This window comes from Carlito syrichta, unplaced genomic scaffold, assembly GCF_000164805.1.
Source record: "Carlito syrichta isolate Samal-C Ts95f unplaced genomic scaffold, Tarsius_syrichta-2.0.1 Scaffold305880, whole genome shotgun sequence".
Taxonomy (NCBI): domain Eukaryota; kingdom Metazoa; phylum Chordata; class Mammalia; order Primates; family Tarsiidae; genus Carlito; species Carlito syrichta.
Genome location: NW_007249976.1, coordinates 22237 through 44033, shown reverse-complemented (window position 1 = coordinate 44033; position 21797 = coordinate 22237). Strand labels below are relative to the sequence as shown.

The window sequence follows — 21797 nt, the reverse complement described above, 5'->3', positions numbered from 1 at the left end:
ATTCAAAAAAAAAAAAAAAAAAAGGCCAGTAACTGTAAAACAAAACAATAACACTGTTCTTTATAAAAATTTGTTTGGTATCATCTTTTTTTTTAGATTGAAAAATATAGTTTATTTAGAAAGTAAATGAGAGCGAAAGCGAGGAAATTCACGTCCCCAAGGTAGGGGAGGTGGTCAAAGCCAGGAAATATGGCGGCCATAGCTCAAAGAGCCATGTGGACATACTAGAGTTTAACAAAGCAATGACCAGCATCATCTTAACAACTAACTGAATTCTATAGCTTTTCTGTTCCACAACTTAAGGCTAAGTGTTTCTCATCTATATTCTGCAAAAACCTATTATCTACTACTCTAACAATCACTCACTACTCAGAGGAAGAGAATGCTCCTCTCAAGTTTTCTCTTCTACCAGGAATAGTAAAACAATTTGACTATAAGTGTGTGTACCTTTAAAATTAAGTCACAGATTCCACTGGAACACCAAATCCATGAGGTACAACAAACAACTCAGCATTTTCTATAGTATGGTCCTAATCTACCATCTAGCCTTAGTTCACCATTTTCCCAAAGATACCAATCCAACTAACTACTGTTCCTTATATTTGTTTCATACTACCTCTACCCATATAGTTCCCACTACTTAGAATGTTGTCCTGCCATTTTCTACCTACCAAAATCCTATAGGTCCTTGAAGGACCATTACAAATACCACCACCTCCACCATACTTTTCTTGACTCCTATAACCAAATGCAATTGAAATAGCCTAAAACATGCCTATAGAAAGGGCTCAAGAAACTGCTGGTTTTAACAGGAAAGGTGGAAAAGAGTACCTGTGCTTTGGGCTGGTCAGTTTGTTTAAGACTCTTACTCTTCTCAATCTTGCAGAGCTGGGCTTTGGCCTTTTTTAGGAGGCTGGCAACCCTCTTGTCAGTCATTGGAAGCTTGTCTGCCTGAGCCAACATGGAGCCTATGGAGGAAGTGGAATGTTTAACAGTGCTAGATGAAGGAGTGGAAAGGCAGAGGGTTTTCTCCTTCTCCAGGGATGGGGCAGTTGGGCCGAGGTCCAGGTTGGTTTTTTCCAGATTTCCTCTCCCTTTCTTTATAAATATTTTGGTTTTGACAGCTGTTGTATCCCCAAGAGTCACAGAAGTGATATCAGTCCCAGAATCAAGTGATGAAGACTTCTTCCGCCCTGTGGCTTTTTTGGCAGAAGATGAAGTGGCAACATCTTCACCAACAGCTTTCTCTTTGGAAACCCTACCCACAGGATACAAAGCAGAACTACTCTGAATTTCAGATCCCTTTTTCCTTTTCTCTTTCCTTGATTCCCGCTTATTCTCTTTTTCTCTCTCCCGGTCTCTCTCTCTACTCTTGTCCTTCTCCACGCTCTTGTCAGCATCTCGATCTTTGGACAGCTCCTCAGGGGCCTTGTCTTTATTTCTCCCTCTTTCAGTCTGAGAGCCTGGGGTAAACCAAGGGAAGAGAGGAGTAGGACTACTTGATGAAAATGGCTCTGCTGGAGCACTAGTCTGCTTCCTTGGTCTCTGATTTTTCTCTGCAGATTCCCCAGACTGCAGGGAATGAGAAGGAAAAGTAAAAGTTGGGTTTAAGGCACTAGTGGCAAGAGGACTAACAGAAATGCTTAACGAGGAAGAGACAGAAGACGGGGGAGTGAGAGGTGATAGCTCAGGATTACTAAGCCTTCCACTTCTTGTCCTCATGTGATGAGAAGGAGATCTTGGTTCAGATCGAATAGGACTAAATACTTTCCTTTTCCTTTTTCTATTAGATACTCCTGAAGAAGATGTTCCAGCAGAAGTTCGATTGCTAGGCAACGTTACAGACTCAAATATTCTAGAGTGAGCCTCACTTGGAGTAAATCTTGGAGCTCTCAGAAGAGGGCTCCTTTTGTGCATATCAAACCTTGTTCCAGAATGGAGAGGTGAAAATAATCGGGCTGAAGCAGCAGTACCAGATGTAGAAAAACCAGATGCGAAGCCAACATCCTCAGGAGTCAGTGGAGGGGGTCGGAAATTATCAAATATCGGTTTGCGAATAAGACCTTCTTTGGCATACTTTGCTGAGGAAAAGTATTGTGGCTCTGACCTAGAATGCTTTAAAGAAGTCCACCTAAATGTTGGTTCTCGTAAAATAGATTTTCGCTTCCCTTGCATGGGAGCAGCAGAAGCAGGCAAAAATGGTGATGCTAGGGGAATTGTTGGAGGCATAAGCCAAGGTGTGTGGTCAGAGATACTGGAGGCTGGCTGCAATGGTGGGGGTGGAGTAAGCAGAGGTGGAGGTGGAGAGGAGGAGTTCTGCTGCTGGGGGGCACTTTGTAGAGCTGATAATTTTTTAGTTGTTCTAGATCCAAAACTTCTCTCTGACACTGAATACCTTCTGCTTCTCCTATCATTACTCTCATTTTCTGGGGACTGGGGAATAGGCAGTGGAGTATGAACTTCAGGGGTATCACTCCGCTCTTCAGGAAGTACCTGAATCTCCTCAGAGGCCTGAGAATCTGTGGAGGTATCAACACTGGGGCTACTAGATCGGGAGGAGTCAGAAGACATTTGAGAGGAGTGCTGAGAAGCTGCACTTGATTTTTCAGAAGATCCACAGGATGTGGCACTGAATCTACTATTCGGTGTAGACTCTAACCGGGCAATTTTAATTGGAGGGTCATAATCCTCATCCTCTATAAACCGCCGAGGGGTTTTAATGATCCGTGAGGAGATAGCACTGACAACAGGCATGATGAACTGTCGAATATTTTTGACCTGTGTCTTAACCTTTCTTCCTTGCAGCTGAGCTGCTTCTTTTTCAATTTTCTTTTGAGCCCCCTTTTTTGCCCTCTGCAAGAGTTGCTTAGCAATTGCTGCATCTGTCCTTTTAGAAGAAGGAATAATCCTAACTGGCTTAATCCTTCGAGGGCTTTGTCTGACAACTGTCTTATCTTCTTTTGTGAGTGGAGGTGTTCCTTCCTTGTCTTTCCGGACCTTCTGGGGCTTTTCCAGTTCAGAATTAATGAGGAGACCCGAAGGAGTCTTTATCCTTTCCGTTGATGGAGGCCTTCCTCGCCGTCGTACAATTTGTACCCCCTTCCTTCCTATTTGAAGCTTCCCCGTCTTAAACTTAGACTTGAGAGGAGAGAGTTTACCTGCTCTTAATTTTTTAATCTTTGTGGCTTGCTGAAATGTAGCAGAAGGTGTCCGTTTAATTTTTTTCAGGCTATCTTCTTTGTTTCCCTTTGGTAATTCTGAAATGTCCTTTCCATGTGTTATTTTGATTTTTACACCAGGGAAGGTGGGAGGTCTTCCTCTCTTCTTTTCTATACTTTTAGAATCTTTCTTCTTGATCTTATCTCCAGATTTGGTCTCTGTTTTATTTAGAGGGGAAAACACAGATGGATCTGAGAGGATAGCTGAATTTCGGTCAGAGCCACTTCTAGGTCTCCCACGAGGTTTTCGAGGACTAGTTTTAACTGTGTATAGAAATTAAACAATGAAGAGCATATATTTAGCTATGTAGTTCAGGTCTTAACTAAGCTGAATATAATTTAGCACAGGCCATTTTGTACTGAATTCAACTTGAGTCTAATGAGTCAAACATCTTAATTGTGCTTAGTTTCTTTTCACCAAAAATTTGCCTTAAAGAAGTCAAGCAAATAACATTCCACCTGAAAGAACATTTAATTACTTTTCTGTTACAAAAATCAAGATAATAATAAAAGTTTTTCAACTGAATAATTAATCTACAAAACTGATTTTTCTACAATTTTAGATGAGCGAGAAGTTTTTTTCTGAATTTAAAGGAATTGTTAAAAACGACAAACCTGAACTACCTTTCCATATCCTAGACACCAAGATAAACATTTAAGAACATGCTTTTACTAAGTCATCCCATCTTTTCAATTTAGAATTTTGACTTTTGAAACATTTGAACAAGGTGCTCTTCAATCAACAATATACCAACTCCTACAGAAAAACACTTCTAGGCAGCTTAGAGTTCTATATTTCAATTTGTTTCACCAAAGTAAACTAAGAATGTTCTATTGAATAGAAAAATATTCATTCATGAGACATCAGAATAAGATCAGTGATCTCATTAGCATGTGAACTAATCAATGAAGCAGCATAATGATGTGTCCATTAACCTACTCCCTACCTAGAAGTTCTTGAACTAGTTAGTCCCAAGTTACAAAAAGATTTAACCTTAATTGATGTAAACAGCAAAGCAACAATTTATTAAACCAGATTTCTATTATAAATCATGAATTTACCAATGTATAAATCAGCTCAATTTGCTACTTATTAAGAGATTTAGGAAAACAAGACTGTTTCTTAATACCTTGTATAAACATATATTTTTTAAATGTAGTAAGAGTTGCCTATTTTAGCAAATCTTCTCTTCCCTCCTGAATTACGAATGTTTTATATGACAACATGCTTCTTAGATTAAAATCTCCCTTAACAAACATCAAAAGAGATCTATGCCATTTTGGTGAGCATTTTTACAATGAAACCACTTTCCTACAGAACAGAAATCAACAAAGGTCTTATTGTTGAGCTTTCTAAATATAAATGTTTTCTTCATCAATTAACTTATGAGACTTCCCTTAATAGATTAAGGATTCACAAATCCATTCTCAGTGTATTCTAATTACAACAAAAGTAATGGATGAGGAAACAACATAGAAACTGCTTCACTTCTGAAATGATGAAGCATATTGAGATGGTTTGGAAAAAAAAAAAAAAAAAGATGACATTCAAGGTTGCCTGACAGCCAAGAAAAAAACTTAAGAGAAAACAATCATGAAAGAGCTATGAGTTAACAAAATAAAACCCTTGCCCAGAAGTACAAGATTCCTTATCATTGTGGTAGACTTGAACCTAGCCATGTAGAGGGCTTTATCAATTCTGAAAACCTCTTCTATTCTACTTTTAAAAGAAGCTTTTGGTAGACAACAAGTAGAAGCAGAACAGAGAAGAGACCCAGCACTGCTGCTACCTTCCCTGATCCACAATTCAAAGAACTCTCAAATCCATTATAAATAATTACTTATCATATATTTTCTGGACCTCCTTTTGTCATCTATGAACAAAGGGTTAGACCAGATGATCTCTAAAATCCCTTTACTACATAAGATTTTAAGATTTCATCTCATGTTACAGTGAATATGCTCCTGTCTGAATAGCACAGATACTGGGACACTATTGGCTAACTCTTCCCTACTAGAATAGTAATTCCACCACCATCTGGGAAAAGAAAAATTGTCAACTTGGGAGTTTGAATTTGATTACTCTTTATCATATGATGACTCTTGAGACCCAAATGCTAGTACACATCACAAATTAAGTCAATGTCAAAGAGCAAAAATAGCAATAATATCATATTTAACTAGATTATCTATCCACATAAATCGAAGAAAACTATACATTAAGTCAGATGGCAGCAAAGATGTGGAATGCACTTTCACCAAAAGATCTATAGCCCTCTCCTATACAGAACTGAATTCTGCAAGCCTTTAAATGTTATTTCCACTGAGGATTTTCTCTTAGGAAACTGTTTGTAAGTATAGAATTTCAAGATAGTCTAGATATTTTGTTGGTGAAAATAATGTCAAATATTGCTAAAAATGGAAATATCCCAAATCATTTTTATTTTTTTATTTTAATACATCCTTTCAAGAACCAGGTAAAATAGTTTCACACAGTGCCAATAATTTGTTTTTAGTTCATTGACAATAGCAGGCCAAATTTCATCCACAAAAAAATAATAGCCAAATTAGTCCCAAAGGCATATAGAATATAAAACATGTAAACCTGAGGATGCTCTTAGTAGATTACCTTCAATTTGCCTACCAGGTTTCCCAATCATTCTGTGGAAAACTACTTCCCATGCCCCAAGTCGTTCCCAGAGAAAAGTATACTAAAGTATAAACCAAATGTAGCCTGACAGAGAAGAGGCCCATACAGAAGTCTAGTTCATAAGCCATTCCCTACTCCCAGTATCGCAGAGCATCCTTTACATGTAAAGAAGGCAAGGGGAAGCCACAATCTCTGAACAAACAAAACTTAAAGGCATCACGTGCTTAATTGGTCCTACCTGAAGGAGACCTTGTGGGACTTCGCACTCTGACTTCTTCATCTGAGCCAAAACCTAAGAACTGCTCATCCTACAACAAAGGAAAATTATTTTAAAATCAGAGTCAAAAACATGAATGTGAACATATCCCAAAGAAATGCCCAGAGGAGACAAAAATGAATTTGGAAAATCAGCCCCTACATGTTAATCATCATCATTCAAATGGATACTATAAAATAATTAATACTGAAATAAATGGATCCAGTCATACAGCTTCATTACAGACAAATAGGAGCTGTGTAGTAACTGAACAATGCATTGCAATGTCATCTTTGGTGCATAGTACACAAGGGATAGTCCTAAATTTCAAACCATAGATACAGCCCAAAACAATTAAAGGATGACTTTAATTCAAGTAAGTAAATCAGTACAATGGCAGACATATACAGCCCCAATACAACAAACAAATCTTTCAACAAGTATTTGAGTCTACAACACATAGGAATAACATAAATAATATAATAATCTCTTGCCTACTAAATATTAATAGAGACTGAAAGTGCCATGATTGTCAGTTCCTTAACTCAGGAATTGACATTTACATGTGATTTCTGTTTGTTTGAGATCCAGAGATTCTCAACATGCATTTTATGGCATCATTTTAAAATGCCCTGTGATAAGAGACTTAATGGTGGGCAGCAGCATTTGTTAAAGGGATCATAAATTGACCACATATAGGGTAAAATCCTTTCACTAATAACTTAGGGAAACATCTTATTTTCAAAATCTTCTCCTTACCTCTAAATTTCAACCTGCCCTTAAAAAAATACTAAGGATTCATTTAACCTATTTTGAACATGTTCCCAAGAAAGATGATCTATTTAAACAAGCAGATTAATAGAAACTCACTGGTTCAGAAACTAACAGTTATTTCCAGTTATGAGACACAGAGATAGAATTTTAGATTCCAGAAACAAAATCCACATAAAACAAGAACAAGATAAGGAATGAAGAACAAACTTTCTCGAACCTCCAATTTATACTGGTAAGTCCCAAATTGAGTTCCAATGATAAAAGCATCCACATGTTCCTCTCAGGAGCTAAGATCACATGTTTGTGGACAGCATCAGTAGACTTTCCACTGAAGGCTTGTTTCCTCAATTAATTTAAAGCTAAAGTCAAAGCTAATCTGCTTAACCACTTTTCAACTAGGACTATGTTAAAAGATACATGCGACTTTTTAGACAAATTAACAGGCTCATTGAGTGCAGTAGCTCATACCTATAAACCCTAGCACTTTGGGAGGCTGAGGCAGAAGGACTACTTGAGCCCAGGAGTTTGAGACCAGATTGGGCAACATAACAAGACCTCATCTTTACAATAAATTTTTTAAAAAAATTAGCCAGGCACGATGGTGCGCATCCATAGTCCCAACTTCTTGGGAGGCTGAGGTGGAAGTATCACCTGAGCCCAGGAGGTCGAGGCTGCAGTGAGTGGTGATTGTGCCACTGCACTCCAGCCTGGGTGAAAGAGTGAGATTCCAACTCAAAAAAACAAAAACAAAAACAAAAACAAAAGGTTAGAAAAAGGTTAGCAGGTTCATCTTTTAAATTTAAATTCTTTTTTTTTTTTGAATTGGAGTCTCACTCAGTCGCCCAGACTGGAGTGCAGTGACTCGCTCCTGGCCACCACAGCCTCGACCTGCTGGGCTCTGGCGATCCTTCCGCCTCAGCCTTCCAGTAGCTGGAACTACGGGCGCATGCTACCATGCCCGGCTAATTTTTTTGATTTATTGTAGAGATGAGGTCTCGTCAAGTTGCCCAGGCGGGTCTCGAATCCGCGGGCTCAGGCAATTCACTCACCTCAGACTCCCAAAGCGCGGGATTACAGGCTGAGCCACCGAGTCCGGCCAAATTTAAATTCTTTTGAGGAGCAAAACATTTGGGGACAAGCCTTTGCATGCAATTGCAATGCAACTGTGAAAATTATTATTTAGACTCTAAAAAGATTTTTGCTCTGAAATTGGAAAGATTAAAGTACACAACTATTTAAGAAAAGGCTGAGATCTCTTCAAAGAGATTTATTGAAAAAGTATTACAATTCTAAGAATGTGTTAAGTCTAAATTTAAGAAATACATACTAAAATGCTTTTTAAAAATGTCTTCTTTTAGAGATGGGGTCTTGCTTTGTTACCCAAGCTGGCTTGAACTCAAGGGTTCAAATGACTCTCCTGCCTCAGACTTCTAAGTAGCTGGGATAACAGGTGTATGCCACCATGCCTGGCTTACTAGAGTACTCTTTAGAATTTCTTCTTTCATCACTAAAAGTAAATTATTTTTAGTTAAAAAAAAAAAAGTAAGCCAGGCTCAGTGGCTCAGCCTGTAATTCCAGCACTTTGAGAAGCCGAGGCGAGGGAATTGCCTGAACCCACGGGTTTGAGACCAGCCTAGGCAACTTGGTAAGACCTTGTCTCTACAATAAATAAAAAATTAACCAGGTATGGTAGCAAGCTCCTGTAGTTCCGGAAACTTGGAAGGCTGAGGTGGAAGAATCACTGGAGCCCAGCTGGTCAATGCTGGAGTGGCCATGAGTGTGCCCCTACACTCCAGCCTGGGCAACAGAGTGAGAATCCAACTCAAATTTTTTAAAAAAAGTAAATTCTTACACCATTTGTGAATAAGAAAAATTATCTCTCTTTATCTTAAAACAAGTTAGGACATAAGGTAGGACATATAGAACTCAACCCCAAATAAATTTGTGGAATCACTTTCAAGGTTTACACGTGTAGGCTACAACATTACCAAAAGGAAAAAAAATAAGCCAAAACTTACAAGAGCCCAATTAATCCAAAATCTTATCAAAATGATGGAAATTCTATACTGTTAATTTTCTGGCCGAAAAAAATACATTTAAAATAGTAATCTTGGCCGGGCTCGGTGGCTCAGCCTATAATCCCAGCACTTTGAGAGGCTGAGGCAAGTGAATTGCCTGAACCCATGGGTTTGAGACCCACGCGGGCAACTTGGTGAGACCTCATCTCTACAGTAAATCAAAAATTAGCCAGGTGTGGTAGCACGTACCTGTAGTTCTGGTTACTTGGAAGGCTGAGGCAGAAGGATTGCCAGAGCCCAGCAAGTCAAGGTTGCAGTGGCCAGCAGTGTGACACTGCACTCCAGTCTGGGCGACAGAGTGAGACTCCAACTCAATAAATAAACAAACAAACAAACAAATGATAGTAATCTTAAAATGTATTTTGGAAAAAAAGCAAAAAAATCATAGATCTTAGAATCTCAGAGGGGACTAGTCCAATTCTCATTTGTCAGCAAGTGACATTGGTGAGGAGAGTAGTGAATCTGGGGAGAGAAGGACTAGTTTAGGGTCTTAGTTCTGGCTCTCTCAAGCTATGTAATCTTCAACAAGCCACTTACTATTTTTATATCTCAATTTTTTAAATTTACCTGAACACTGTAAGGAATAAATAAAATAATTTATACAAAACCATTTGGTAAGCTACAGACAAAGTACATACAAGGAGACTTCAAAAAGTTCATGGAAAATGGAATTAAAAGTTACAAAAACATATATAAGTTCTATTTCTCAACATAATCTCCATCAAGGTCAAGACACTTTTGTAAGCCATAATGCCAGTCATTTAGTCCATCCCTAAAGAACTGAGGATCTTGGGAATTTGAAGATGTTAATGCAATCTTCTTCGCATTACTAACTGAAGAAAAATGGGTGTTCTTTATAGATTTTTTAGGGTTAGGAAACAAAAAGAAGGAGCCAAATCAGGATTGTAAGGTAGCTATCTAATGATTTTTCATCAAAACGCTTAACAAAATTGCCCATATTTGATAGGAGCATTGTCATGGTGTAGAAGGACTCTCTGGTGAAGCTTTCCTGGGCGTTTTTCTGCTAAAGCTTTGGCTAGCTTACTCAAAATACCATCATAATAAGCAGATGTTACCATTCTTTGGTCCTCCCAAAGTCAACAAGCAAAATACCTTCAGCTTCCCAAAAACCTATTACCATGACCTTTGCTCTTGACTGATTTGTCTTATCACTTCCAACCTCTTGGTAGCCATTGCTTTTATTGTGCTTTGTCTTGAGGATCATACTGGTGAAGCCATGTTTTATCTCCTGTTACAACTCTTTGAAGAAATGCTTTAGGGTCTTGATATCACTTGTTTACAATTTTCACAGACTGCTCTGCTCTATCTGATGTTGATGTGAGTGCAACGGTTCTGGCACACATCAAGTGAAAAGTTTCCTCAACTTTAATTTTTTAGCCAGAATTGTGTAAGTGGAACCAACTGAGATGTCTATGGTGTTGGCTATTTTTTGTGCTACTAATCATTGGCCCTCTTCAATTAGGGGTGTGAACAAAATTAGTTTTTTCTCGCAAATTGATGTGGATGGTCTGATGCTATGAGTTTCATCCTTAACATCATCTTGTCCCTTCTTAAAATGAGTTAAACATTTGTAAACTGCTGATTTCTTTGGGGTATTGTTCTCATAAACTTTTCATAATGCATCAATGATTTCACCATTCTTCCACCCAAGTTTCACCATAAATTTAATGTCTATTCTTGCTTTGATTTTAGAAGAATTCATGTTGCTCTGATACAGGTTCTTTTCAAACTGATGTCTTAGCCTTCTTAGTGACTCAAACTAGATCCTGTTCAGACATGTTACAAGTTCATACAAGTTTATTTTGGTGCAAAAAAATATTGAAATCCATGCATAGGTTTTTCATAATACACATTTTCCATGTGTTTTTAAAAGTCCCCCCATACACTAGTTCTTATGATTCTTGTAGTTGAAGAAACTGAAGCTCTAAGAGGGCAAATGATTTACTCTAGATCATACAGTTAGCTACAAAGGACTTAAGGATCTAAATTGGCTGATTAAAATAAATAAGTAAATAAATAAAAAGAAAAGAAATTGGTCAATAATAATTTTCCTACCATGATAGTTACAATTTAAAACTATAAATAGCTGGGCTCGGTGGCTCAGCCTGTAATCCCGAGCCTTTGGGAGGCTGAGGTGAGTTGATTGCCTGAGCCCGTGGGTTCGAGACCCATCTGGGCAACTTGGTGAGACCTCATCTCTACAATAAATCAAAAATTAGCCAGGCGTGGTAGAGCACACCTGTAGTTCCAGCTATCTGGAAGGCTGAGGCGGAAGGATCGCCGGAGCCCAGCAGGTCGAGGATGCGGTGGCCGGGAGCGGCCACTACACTCCAGTCTGGGCAACAGAGTGAGACTCCAACTCAAAAAAAATAAAAAATAAAAATAAAACTATAAATAAATATTTAAAGGAATTGAATAAATCATTATGATACAAAAATTGCTATTATTTCAGCTTACTATTAAAATAACACAATGGTCATCTTCAGATCCTTCAAGTTTCTAACTCTTCCCCCCACTCCCCCAACTACCTTCACAGAACAATCTGCTGATCTATGCATTTCAGACACCTGGGAATTTCCCAACATTTACCAGGGAACTACATTACTAAATGCAAGAATTTTAAGCTCCAGGTATTGCAGTGACAAGCACCTATACATACAATAACCAATACATTCATACAATAACTGTTGGTAAAGTAACCAACAGGTAATGAAAGAGTATTATTCTTTAAAAGAAATGTAAGAGATTCACACTGCTGTGTGTATAATCAGCAACCTCAGTGGGTCACTTTTCTATATTTCAAACTTTCACAAAATGTAACTATACAATCCTAACTATAATGTGCTCCAGCATAACAGAATACCACTGAGCTGTAGCAGTAAGTTAACTAATTCTATCAATGTTTAAAGTTTCCAAGTACTTAACAAAATGACAGAAAGCCATTAATTCATTTTCCTTCTGGTCTTGTAGTTGGAATAAAGAAAGAAAAGAATAAGTTGCCAAAAAGAACTGTACTTCTACTCAAGAACTTTCTTTTCATTTGAAATATAGGTTGACTTCTTGAAGCATGCTTTAAAAAATAAGTATCCGTTGTTTAAAGAATCCAGACAGCTTAGCCAAAAACAAAAGCTGTCATTGTTATGTTAAGAGCTCTAGTCCTGTAACTCTGAATTTCCCAACCTAGGCAAGAACCTTTCAGGCTGGGCTCAGTGGCTCAGCCCATAATCCCAGCACTTTGGGAGGCCGAGGAGAGTGGACTGCCTGAGATGCGGGTTCAAGACCAGTCGGGGCAACCTGGCAAGACCTCGTGTCTACAATAAATCAAAAATTAGGCCGGGCTCGGTGGCTCAGCCTGTAATCCCAGCACTCTGGGAGGCTGAGGTGAGTGGATTGCCTGAGCCCGCGGGTTTGAGACCCACCTGGGCAACTTGGCAAGACCTCATCTCTACAATAAATCAAAAATTAGCCGGGCATGGTAGCACGTGCCTGTAGTTCTAGCTACTTGGAAGGCTGAGGCGGAAGGATCGCTGGAGTCCAGCAGGTCGACACTGGGGTGGCCGTGAGTGTGTCACTGCACTCCAGCCTGGGTGACAGAATGCAGTGAGACTCCACCTCAAAAAAAAAAGAACCCTACAAAAAGGAAAACCAAGTTGAGAAAGAATGTTGTAAGAGGGTGCTGCAAAAAAGTCCTCGCGTTGCACATACTGCATACCATTGGCAATGAACTTCTCATCTTGCTCCATCACCCTCCCTTTAAACAAGTGAGATCCCTGGAGGATGGAAGCAAGGCAACAATGCTGGCTTCCCAAGAATTTAGACTTGCCTAGAAATCAAAAGACTGAGGTAATGTGTCTACATACAAGACAGCAGAAGGAGCTGCAATTAAATCCATGTTTGGTACTGTGGCATCATAAGCCTTAAACAGCCCTGCAGAAGAGGGGTTATCATGCTACCTGCATATGACCAAGGACTCCTGGGAACAGGGTATTTATCACATATACTTTTCCTTTCAACAAAGCCCGCTCTGATGAGAACAGCATTCCAAGACAAAGTATAAGCAAAAGCCATGAAACCATTCCCTTTCTGACAGTGATGGCCTTGAAGACTAGATCGCAGTGATTTCTTTTTCTTTTTTTTTTTTGAGTTGGAGTCTCTGTCGCCCAGACTGGAGTGCAGTGGCCGCTCCCGGCCACCGCAGCCTCGACCTGCTGGGCTCCGGTGATCCTTCTGCCTCAGCCTTCAGAGTACCTGGAACTACAGGCGCGCACTATAACGCGTGGCTAATTTTTTTATTTTTTATTGTAGAGATGAGGTCTCACCAAGTTGCCCAGGTGGGTCTCGAACCCGCAGGCTCAGGCAGTCCACTCACTTCAGCCTCCCAAAGCACGGGATTACAGGCTGAACCACCAAGCCCAAAGATGGAAAATCATCCTTACCATGCTGAGCACTGTAAGACACTGTTAAATCATATTTAGCTTCCAGTGATTGAGACAGGAAATTAAGCTATCTAATGCCACTTCCTAATGCAATCTAATTGTAAAACTAATAAACATACAGAATTTATGATCTCTACTCCTAACTCTGAGGTAATGAGTTGAGAACTTCCAAGCATATCTTTGCTAGTAAATTCACTTTACTCCTAAATATCTTAATATTGAGGATTTTTATTTTAATGGTAGAATTTTAACTCTTTAGTGGTGTTAAACCCAAATTTTAAAATCCGAGAGACCACCAAAGAGCCAACTCTGATGCAAACACACAAGGGTCTTTATTCAGGCTAAGTAAAGTAAACAGGCATCTTAACTCTTCTTGTTAGGGGCACACAGGCAAACTTAAAAGAATTTGGGTTTAACAAGTGGCAGGTTGTATTTGTAAGTAATGAAGCAATAGGAATATTTTTCCCACAAGAGAACCTAAGTGAACTCAAAATAAGTATTACACATAATAATGTTCACACATAAAACATAATAAAGGGATTCTAGAAAAATATATAAAATTGCGTTCCAAGGAATTATGTACTACTAAGACAACTCTTCAAACAAAGCAATATTTCATTTACTTGTTCATTCAAAAAACATTTATCCCGCGAGTTCATGACCCGCCTGGGCAACTTGGCGAGACCTCATCTCTACAATAAATCAAAAAATCAGCCGGGCATGGTAGCGTGTGCCTGTAATTCCAGCTACTCGGAAGGCTGAGGTGGAAGGATCACCGGAGCCCAGCAGGTCGAGGCTGCGGTGGCTGGGAGTGGCCACTGCACTCCAGTCTGAGTGAGAGTGAGACTCCAACTCAAAAAAAAACACACAAAAAACCACATTTATATACTTTTCCCATGGCTGTACGTTCTAGGTGCAAAGTTGAATAATACACAATTCCTGCTCCTAAGAAGCATCCAAGGTAAAGACAGGCACTGTGCAATTTCAGCCTTCCTTTCAAACACTGAAGTCTCATTAAAATGTTACTAAAGGTGCAGTGGTGTGTGCCTGTAGTCCCAGCTACTTGTGAGGCTAAGGCAGTAGGATCTCCTGAGACCAGGAGTTAGAGACTGTGATGCCCTATTATTGCACCTGAGAATCCACTGTACTCCAGCCTAGGCAACATAGCTGTCACTAAAAAAAAAAAAGTCACCAAAGGATAAAATACTAGGTAATTCATATTCTGGAATTTTAAAATTGCTTAAGTATTGAAAGAGTTCATTCCTCCTCCTAAGTTAGTTATTTGGTTCATGGAGAAATATTCAACAAATTTCAAAATTCTTTCAAAGAATGCCAATATGTACCTCTATCCCTCAGAATTGTAACTAGGTAGTCCAGGGCTAGAAATCAGGGAGAGTTTAGGTAACTGAGACCTAAATCATCTGCAGTGACTAGATGTGACATAGTACTTAGTAATACCACTAATCTGATACAATTTCAACTGATAGACCTCAATACTTTCCTCCGCTACCTCCAACTAAAATGCAAGGCTTTTAGTTCCTCCCTTAAATTCTTTCCAATAAAAAAAATATTCTTCCCAATTTACCACAGTCAGAGCAAAATTCACTCACCTAGAATTCCTCACCTCCAAGGCTAAAGTGGAGATTCCAAAGCTATTTTAAAAACTCCTCTATTAAATGAGCTCAGCCACTTGGCCGCAGACCAACAAGGTCTAGGATGACTCTGCTCATACCCCGTTCCTTCCTTTTCTAGCAAGAAACACCTCAGCACTTCTGAGCACTTAATTAAGTGGTATCTCAAACATACACTTTAACAACCATATCTTAGTATTCTTCTGTCTCCAAAATCTTTAGTCTTAAGAGTTTGAAAAAATCAAACTCCTTCAATTACAAAATTAATATCAATGAATCAACTGGAAATAACATCATAGTCATAGACGGTATCAAAGTCACTCTTGGTGCAATCTTTGTTTTGAAATACTTTGTATTGAAGGCTTCATCACATATCATTTAATCGAATGAAGAGGCCACAGGAGAACTAAGAGAATTACTGAGAACAACTCAAGTTGAAGAAACATCCAGGAGGCAAATTGTGCATCTTGGCAACTCTAAGTTTGAAAAGAGCAACATTTCTACTTTGGGAATTTATTCCAGGTAGCTATCACTTCAGCTGGCACATTTTCCTTTGTGTCTACTACTATAAGCTCTAAAACACCAAGGTCTTGATGTCACAGATTAAAGACATGCACACATAATGGCTAGTATTTAATTAGCAGAAAAGTGTTATTAAAAATATGTTCACATTTGCTTCCTACTCTAGAGTGTGCACTCGTTGAAGACAGAAACAGTTTTCTTAATCATTTTTGTTTCCTAAAATCTGGCACAAATATGGCACCCAATAATGTATGCAAAGTGAAAATAAAGGAAATGCAATATACTCACTGTTTTAAAAACATTAAATACCTACTGTGGAAATATTACTGTAGTAGAAAATACTGGTGGACTCCAAAGAATTAAACAATGTAGTTCTTACTTTTAAGAATGCATAGAGAAGAAATTAAAACCACCATGAGATATCACTACATACTTGTAAGAAAGACTATTATCAAAAAGATGAATGAAGCCGGGCTCGGTGGCTCAGCCTGTAATCCCGCGCCTTTGGGAGGCTGAGGTGAGTGGATTGCCTGAGCCTGCGGGTTCGAGACCCGCCTGGGCAGCCAGACCTCATCTCTACAATAAATCAAAAAATCAGCCGGGCGTGGTAGCGCATGCCTGCAATTCCGGCTACTTGGAAGCCTGAGGCGGAAGGATCGCTGAGCCCAGCAGGTCGAGGCTGCGGTGGCCGGGAGCGGCCACTGCACTCCAGTCTGGGCGACAGAGTGAGACTCCAACTCAAAAAAAAAAAAAAAAAAAAGATGAATGATAAATGTTGGCAGAGATGAGGAGAAAAGAGAACCGCTGTATACTGTTGGGGGAAATATAAATAAGTACAACTGTTTTGGAAAATAATAGGACAGTTTCTAAAAAAAAAAAAAAAAAAACCTAAAAATAGAATTACCACATGATCCAGCAATCCCACTTCTGGGTATATATCCAAAGGAATTGAAATTAGTATGTCAAACAGACACCTGCACTCCCATGTTCATCTCAGCATTACAATAGCCAAGATATGGAAGCAACCTAAGTGTTCATCAATGGACGAATGGACAAAGAAAATGTGGTAAATATGCATACCTGAATACTATACAGCCTTAAAAAAAAAGAAAAGAAAAAGAAAATTCTGCCATTTGCTACAACATGAATAGAACTAGAGGACATGATGCTAAATGAAATAGGCCAGGCATAGAAAGACAAATATTGCATGATCTCACTCATATGTGGAATCTACAAAAGTCAATCCCATAGAAACAGAGTAGGAAGGTGGTTACCCGAGGCTGCAGGTAGAGAAAGGGTGGAGAAAGGGGAGACGTTGTCCAAAAAGGGTACATAAAGTTGTAGTCAGAGGAATAAGTTTTAGTGATTGATTATACCACGTGGTGGCTACAGTAAATGACAACGTACCATATATTTTTTAATTGCTGAAAGAATAGATTTTTAGCTTTCTCACCAAAAAAAAAAACACTTCAATGAGTTGGTGAGGTAATAGATATGTTAATTAGCTTGTCTGAATCTTTCTACACTACATATATAGTTCAAAATATCACGTAATACCTCATAAATACACACAATTATTATTTGTCTGTTAAAAATAAAATTTAAAACATCTCAAAAAATACATAGGGGAAATACCTTCAGGTTGGGAGGACAGATTAAGTCATTCATTCATTCATTCATTTACTCAACATAAACATATGTGAGCCTATTACTAGGTTAAGATATGAATTTAGAGATAAAAGAGTTTCTATCTTCAAGAACCTGCTTGTTAAGAACAGATGAGTAAATTAATGGAATGTAGTGTGTTGCTTGCTATGCTAGAGAAATACACGTGCTAGAGGAATGTATGTAGAAGCACAGAAGAAAGATAATGAACCCAGTCGTGGAGAAAGGATCAGGAAAGCCACTGCAGAGAGGATGAAAAGTTAATCTAACTTTTGAAGGATGATAAAAGCTGGAGGTCTGGGTATGGGGGAAGAGTGTATTGCAAGCAGACAGCAACATATACAAAAAAACAGATGCACAAAAAGGACCTGGCATGGAGCGATATTACAAATAGTTCCTTATGCCTGAGGTCCTAGCTGAAAAGAAAGAAGCAGAAGATATTGAGGGAAAAAAAGGCAGGAGATAGATCATGAAAAGGTCTTTTTTTTTGTTTGTTTTTTTGAGTTGGAATCTCACTCTGTCACCCAGACTGGAGTGCAGTGGCTGCTCCCGGCCACCGCAGCCTCGACCTGCTGGGATCTGGCGATCCTTCCGCCTCAGCCTTCCAAGTAGCGGCAACTACAGGCATGCACTACCACACCCGGCTAATTTTTAATTTGTTGTACAGATGAGGTCTCGTCAAGTTGCCCAGGCGGGTCTCGAACTCGCGGGCTAAGGCAATCCACTCACCTCGGCCTCCCAAAGTGCTGGGATTACAAACTGAGCCACCAAGCCCGGCCATGAAAGGTCTTAAATGCCTTCATGAGTGTGGAGTTCACCTTTAATTTGAAGTGCGGCCTCATCCTGAATCCTACAGTGTGTCAGTGGCCCAGGTAGGAGAGAAGCATGAATAGATTTGGAATTTTGCCGCCAACAGCTATGACAGCATTGGAGAATAGAAGCAGGAAGAACAGTTACAAAAAACGACTGCAAGCCGGGTTCGGTGGCTCAGCCTGTAATCCTGTGCTTTGGGAGGCTGAGGTGAGTGGATTGCCTGAGCCTGCGGGTTCAAGACCTGCCTGGGCAACTTGGCAAGACCTCATCTCTACAATAAATCAAAAAATTAGCCAGGCATGGTAGCACGTGCCTGTAGTTCCAGCTACTTGGAAGGCTGAGGCGGAAGGATCGCCAGAGCCCAGCAGGTCGAGGCTGCGGTGTCCAGGAGCGTGCCACTGCATTCCAGTCTGGGTGACACAGTGAGACTCTAACTCAAAAAAACAAAAAACAAAAACCAACTGCAATGGCAGTGGAGACTGAGGGGAAAAGGACAGATTCCATAGACATTTAGGAGGCAAAATGGACATGGTTTTGATAAAAAAGGTTAAGGGAGTGAAAAGTATCATTAAGATGTGCGGGTATCTGGTTTAGGTCCACTAGGTTTATAGTAATACTTACCAAGACTGGAAATATAGAAAAAAGACAGGTTTATACGAGTGGGAAGGGAGATCACTTTCGACATTTGAATTTTTTTTTTTTGAGTTGGGGTCTCACTGTCACCCCAGCTGGAGAGCAGTGACAGAATCACAGCTCATCACAGTCGTCAGCTTCTAGGCTCAAGAAATTCTCTCACCTCAGCCTCTCAAGTAGCTGGGTCTACAGGCACATACCATCACATACAGTTATTTTTTTTTTAAAGAAATTTTAATTTTAAAAGTTTATCCAAGTTGTCTAAAGGATATAATGATCTGGAGAAAATGCACCTGACTCAATGAATATATTAATATTGAAACTGTGCATATGAATGCAACCACCTAGGGAAAGAATGCAGTACTGAGAGAAAAAGGGAGTTGATGGCAGAGCCTTAAGGAATATTTACACTTAGCAACATACAGGGGAAGGGGAAGACAAGGAAGAAGCTGAAGAGTTAATGGCCAAGGAGGAAGACTATCATGGTAAGTACAAAACAGTAAAGAATATATTCTAAGGGGTACTCAAGTTGGATAAGAACTGAAACCTGTACAGGATATCAAAACTGGGAGGTCACCTGTGACATTACTAAGGCGAATTTTAATTTTTTTATTTTTGAGTTGGAGTCTCACTCTGTCGCCCAGACTGGAGTGGAGTGGCCGCTCCCGGCCACCGCAACCTTGACCTGCTGGGCTCTGGCGATCCTTCCGCCTCAGCCTTCCAAGTAGCTGGAACTACAGACGTGCGCTACCACGCCCGGCTCATTTTTTGAATTATTGTAGAGATGAGATCTCGCCAAATTGCCCAGGAGGGTCTCGAACCCGCGGGCTCAGGCAAACCACTCACCTCAGCCTCCCAAAGCACAGGACTAATCCCTACACTTTGGGAGGCCTAGGTGGGAGGATTGCTTGAGGCTAGAAGTTTGAGAACAGCCTGGGCAACTCTCTCTACAAAAATAAAAGAATAATATAGCACCTGTAGAGATCCTGGCTCAAAAAAATAAAAGATAAAAAGAATGCATAGGGAGTAAATTAAAACCACAATGAGTTATCACCTCACACCTGTTAGAATGGCTAGAGGAGCAAAACTGTAGTGGGTTCAGTTGTGATTATAAGGTGGGAAAACGGAAATGAACATAGACAACTCTTGAAAAACTAAGTTATATGGGGAAGGAGAGACAGGGCCCAAGATACGAAAAGACCGGCTTGGGAGGATTATCTTTGGAGTTGATTATGTTTATATGCTGAAAGAGAACATAGCAGGAAAGAGACTGAAAATCCTGAAAAGCAAAGAAGAAATGAATGAAAAAGGGGTAGCGGTGTGGGTGGGGATGGGAGTGAAGACAGCAGTGGGAGAATGAATACAAAGCACAACGGAGGGCAATTCTCTTTTAAGAAAGGAGGAAAGAGGCTAAGCATGGATTTGGTTGCAGCAAAGTTTACATGCAGGAGTCAGCTAAGAAATATCTCGGAAATCACAGGCAAATTTTGTGTACACGTGTATCTGTCAGGTGAGAAAACAGATTTCTTTAGATTCTCAAGGAGACTACAACCTACAAGTTTGTAAGAAAAGGCTCTGAAGGAAATAAAGCATAAAGAAGGTAATGAGCTAATTAATAATAGAAGCAGAAAATCAGATGCAAGGATTAGTACAAAATGACTAGACTGGAAATCAGCAGCCACAGCAGGGCCAAGATAAAAGACAAATGAAATATCACAACCTTGTTAATTCTAGGATGGTGCGGTCAAAATGGATACAATAAACAGCAGGGAGTTACCATGGTTCTAAAATGTAGAATTGGCATTACCGTGTTGGATGGGTATTCTGTGCCAAGTGTGGCAGTTCATACCTGTAATCCCAGCACTTTAGGAGGATGAGACAGGAGGATTGCTTGAGGCCAGTTTGAGACTAACCAGACTAACCAGAACAACATAGTGAGATCCTGTCTATTAAAAAAAAAGAAACTTGGAAGGCTGAGGAGGAAGGATTGCCTGAACCCAGCAGGTGGAGGCTGTGGAGGCTGTGGTGGCCGAGAGTGTGCCACTGCACTCCAGCCTGAGCGACAGAGTGAGACTCCAACTAAAAAAAAAAAAAAAAAGCCAGGCATTGTGGCACATGCCTGTAGCCTACTCAGGAGACTGAAGTAAGAGGATCACTTGAGCCCAGGAGTTCAAGTCTGCAGTGAGCCAAGATCATGATCCTGTACACGGTCTGGGTGAAGGAGTAAGACCCTCCAAAATAAAAATAAAGACAGGCACAGTAGCCCACACCTGTAATCCCAGCACTTGGGAGGCTGAGGCAAGAGGATCGCTTGAGCTGAGGAGTTTGAGACCAGCCTACACCAACATAGTGAGACCTCGTTTCTACAAAAAAATCAGAAAAAATAGCCAGGTGTGGTGGTGCATGCCTGTCATCCCAGCTACTTTGGAGGCTAAGGTGGAAGAATTACCTGGGTCCAGGTTGCAGATGCAGTGAGTCATGATCATGTCACTACACTTAAGCCTGGGTGACAGAGATCCCACTCGAAAAATAAATAAATAAATATAAATAAAAGAAGTCTATTCTGGAAATGGTATATTTAATGAACTAAAAAATAGAGGCCAGGTGCAGTGGCTCACACCTATAATCCCAACACTTTGGGAGGCTGAAGCAGGAGGATCACTTGAGCCCAGGAGATCAAGACCAGCCTAGACAACACAGCGAGACCTCATCTCTACAAGAAAAAAAAAATTTATTTTTTGAGTTGGAGTCTCACTCTGTCGCCCAGGCTGGAGTGCAGTGGCACGCTCCTGACCATTGCAGGCTCAACCTACTGGACTCAGGTGATCCTTCTGCCTCAGCCTTCCAAGTAGCCGGAACTACAGGCGCGAGCTACCATACCCAGCTACTTTTTTGATTTATTGTAGAGACGAGGTCTCACCATGTTGCTCAGGCTGGTCTCGAACTGACAGGTTCAGGCAATCCTCTTGTCTCAGCCTCCCAAAGTGCTGGCATTATAGGCTTGAGCCACTGCACCCGGCAGAAAAAAATTTTTTTCATTAAAAAAAAAAATTAGCAGCCGGGCTTGATGGCTCAGCCTGTAATCCCAGAACTTTGGGAG

The 21797-nt window shown here is 40.0% G+C and overlaps 1 protein-coding gene across 1 annotated transcript in view; it reads right to left on the bottom strand.

The window, feature by feature from the left end:
• Positions 1–21797, bottom strand: part of KMT2A (lysine methyltransferase 2A) — an 89685-nt gene that overhangs the window by 49528 nt on the left and 18360 nt on the right. Inside the window, exons 3-5 of the mRNA XM_008062920.2 lie at positions 13630–13636; positions 6107–6167; positions 832–3482 (exon numbers count right to left, since the gene is read on the bottom strand). Of these exons, the coding sequence (XP_008061111.2) occupies positions 832–3482; positions 6107–6167; positions 13630–13636 (2719 nt within the window). The remainder of the gene's footprint in view (positions 1–831; positions 3483–6106; positions 6168–13629; positions 13637–21797) is intronic.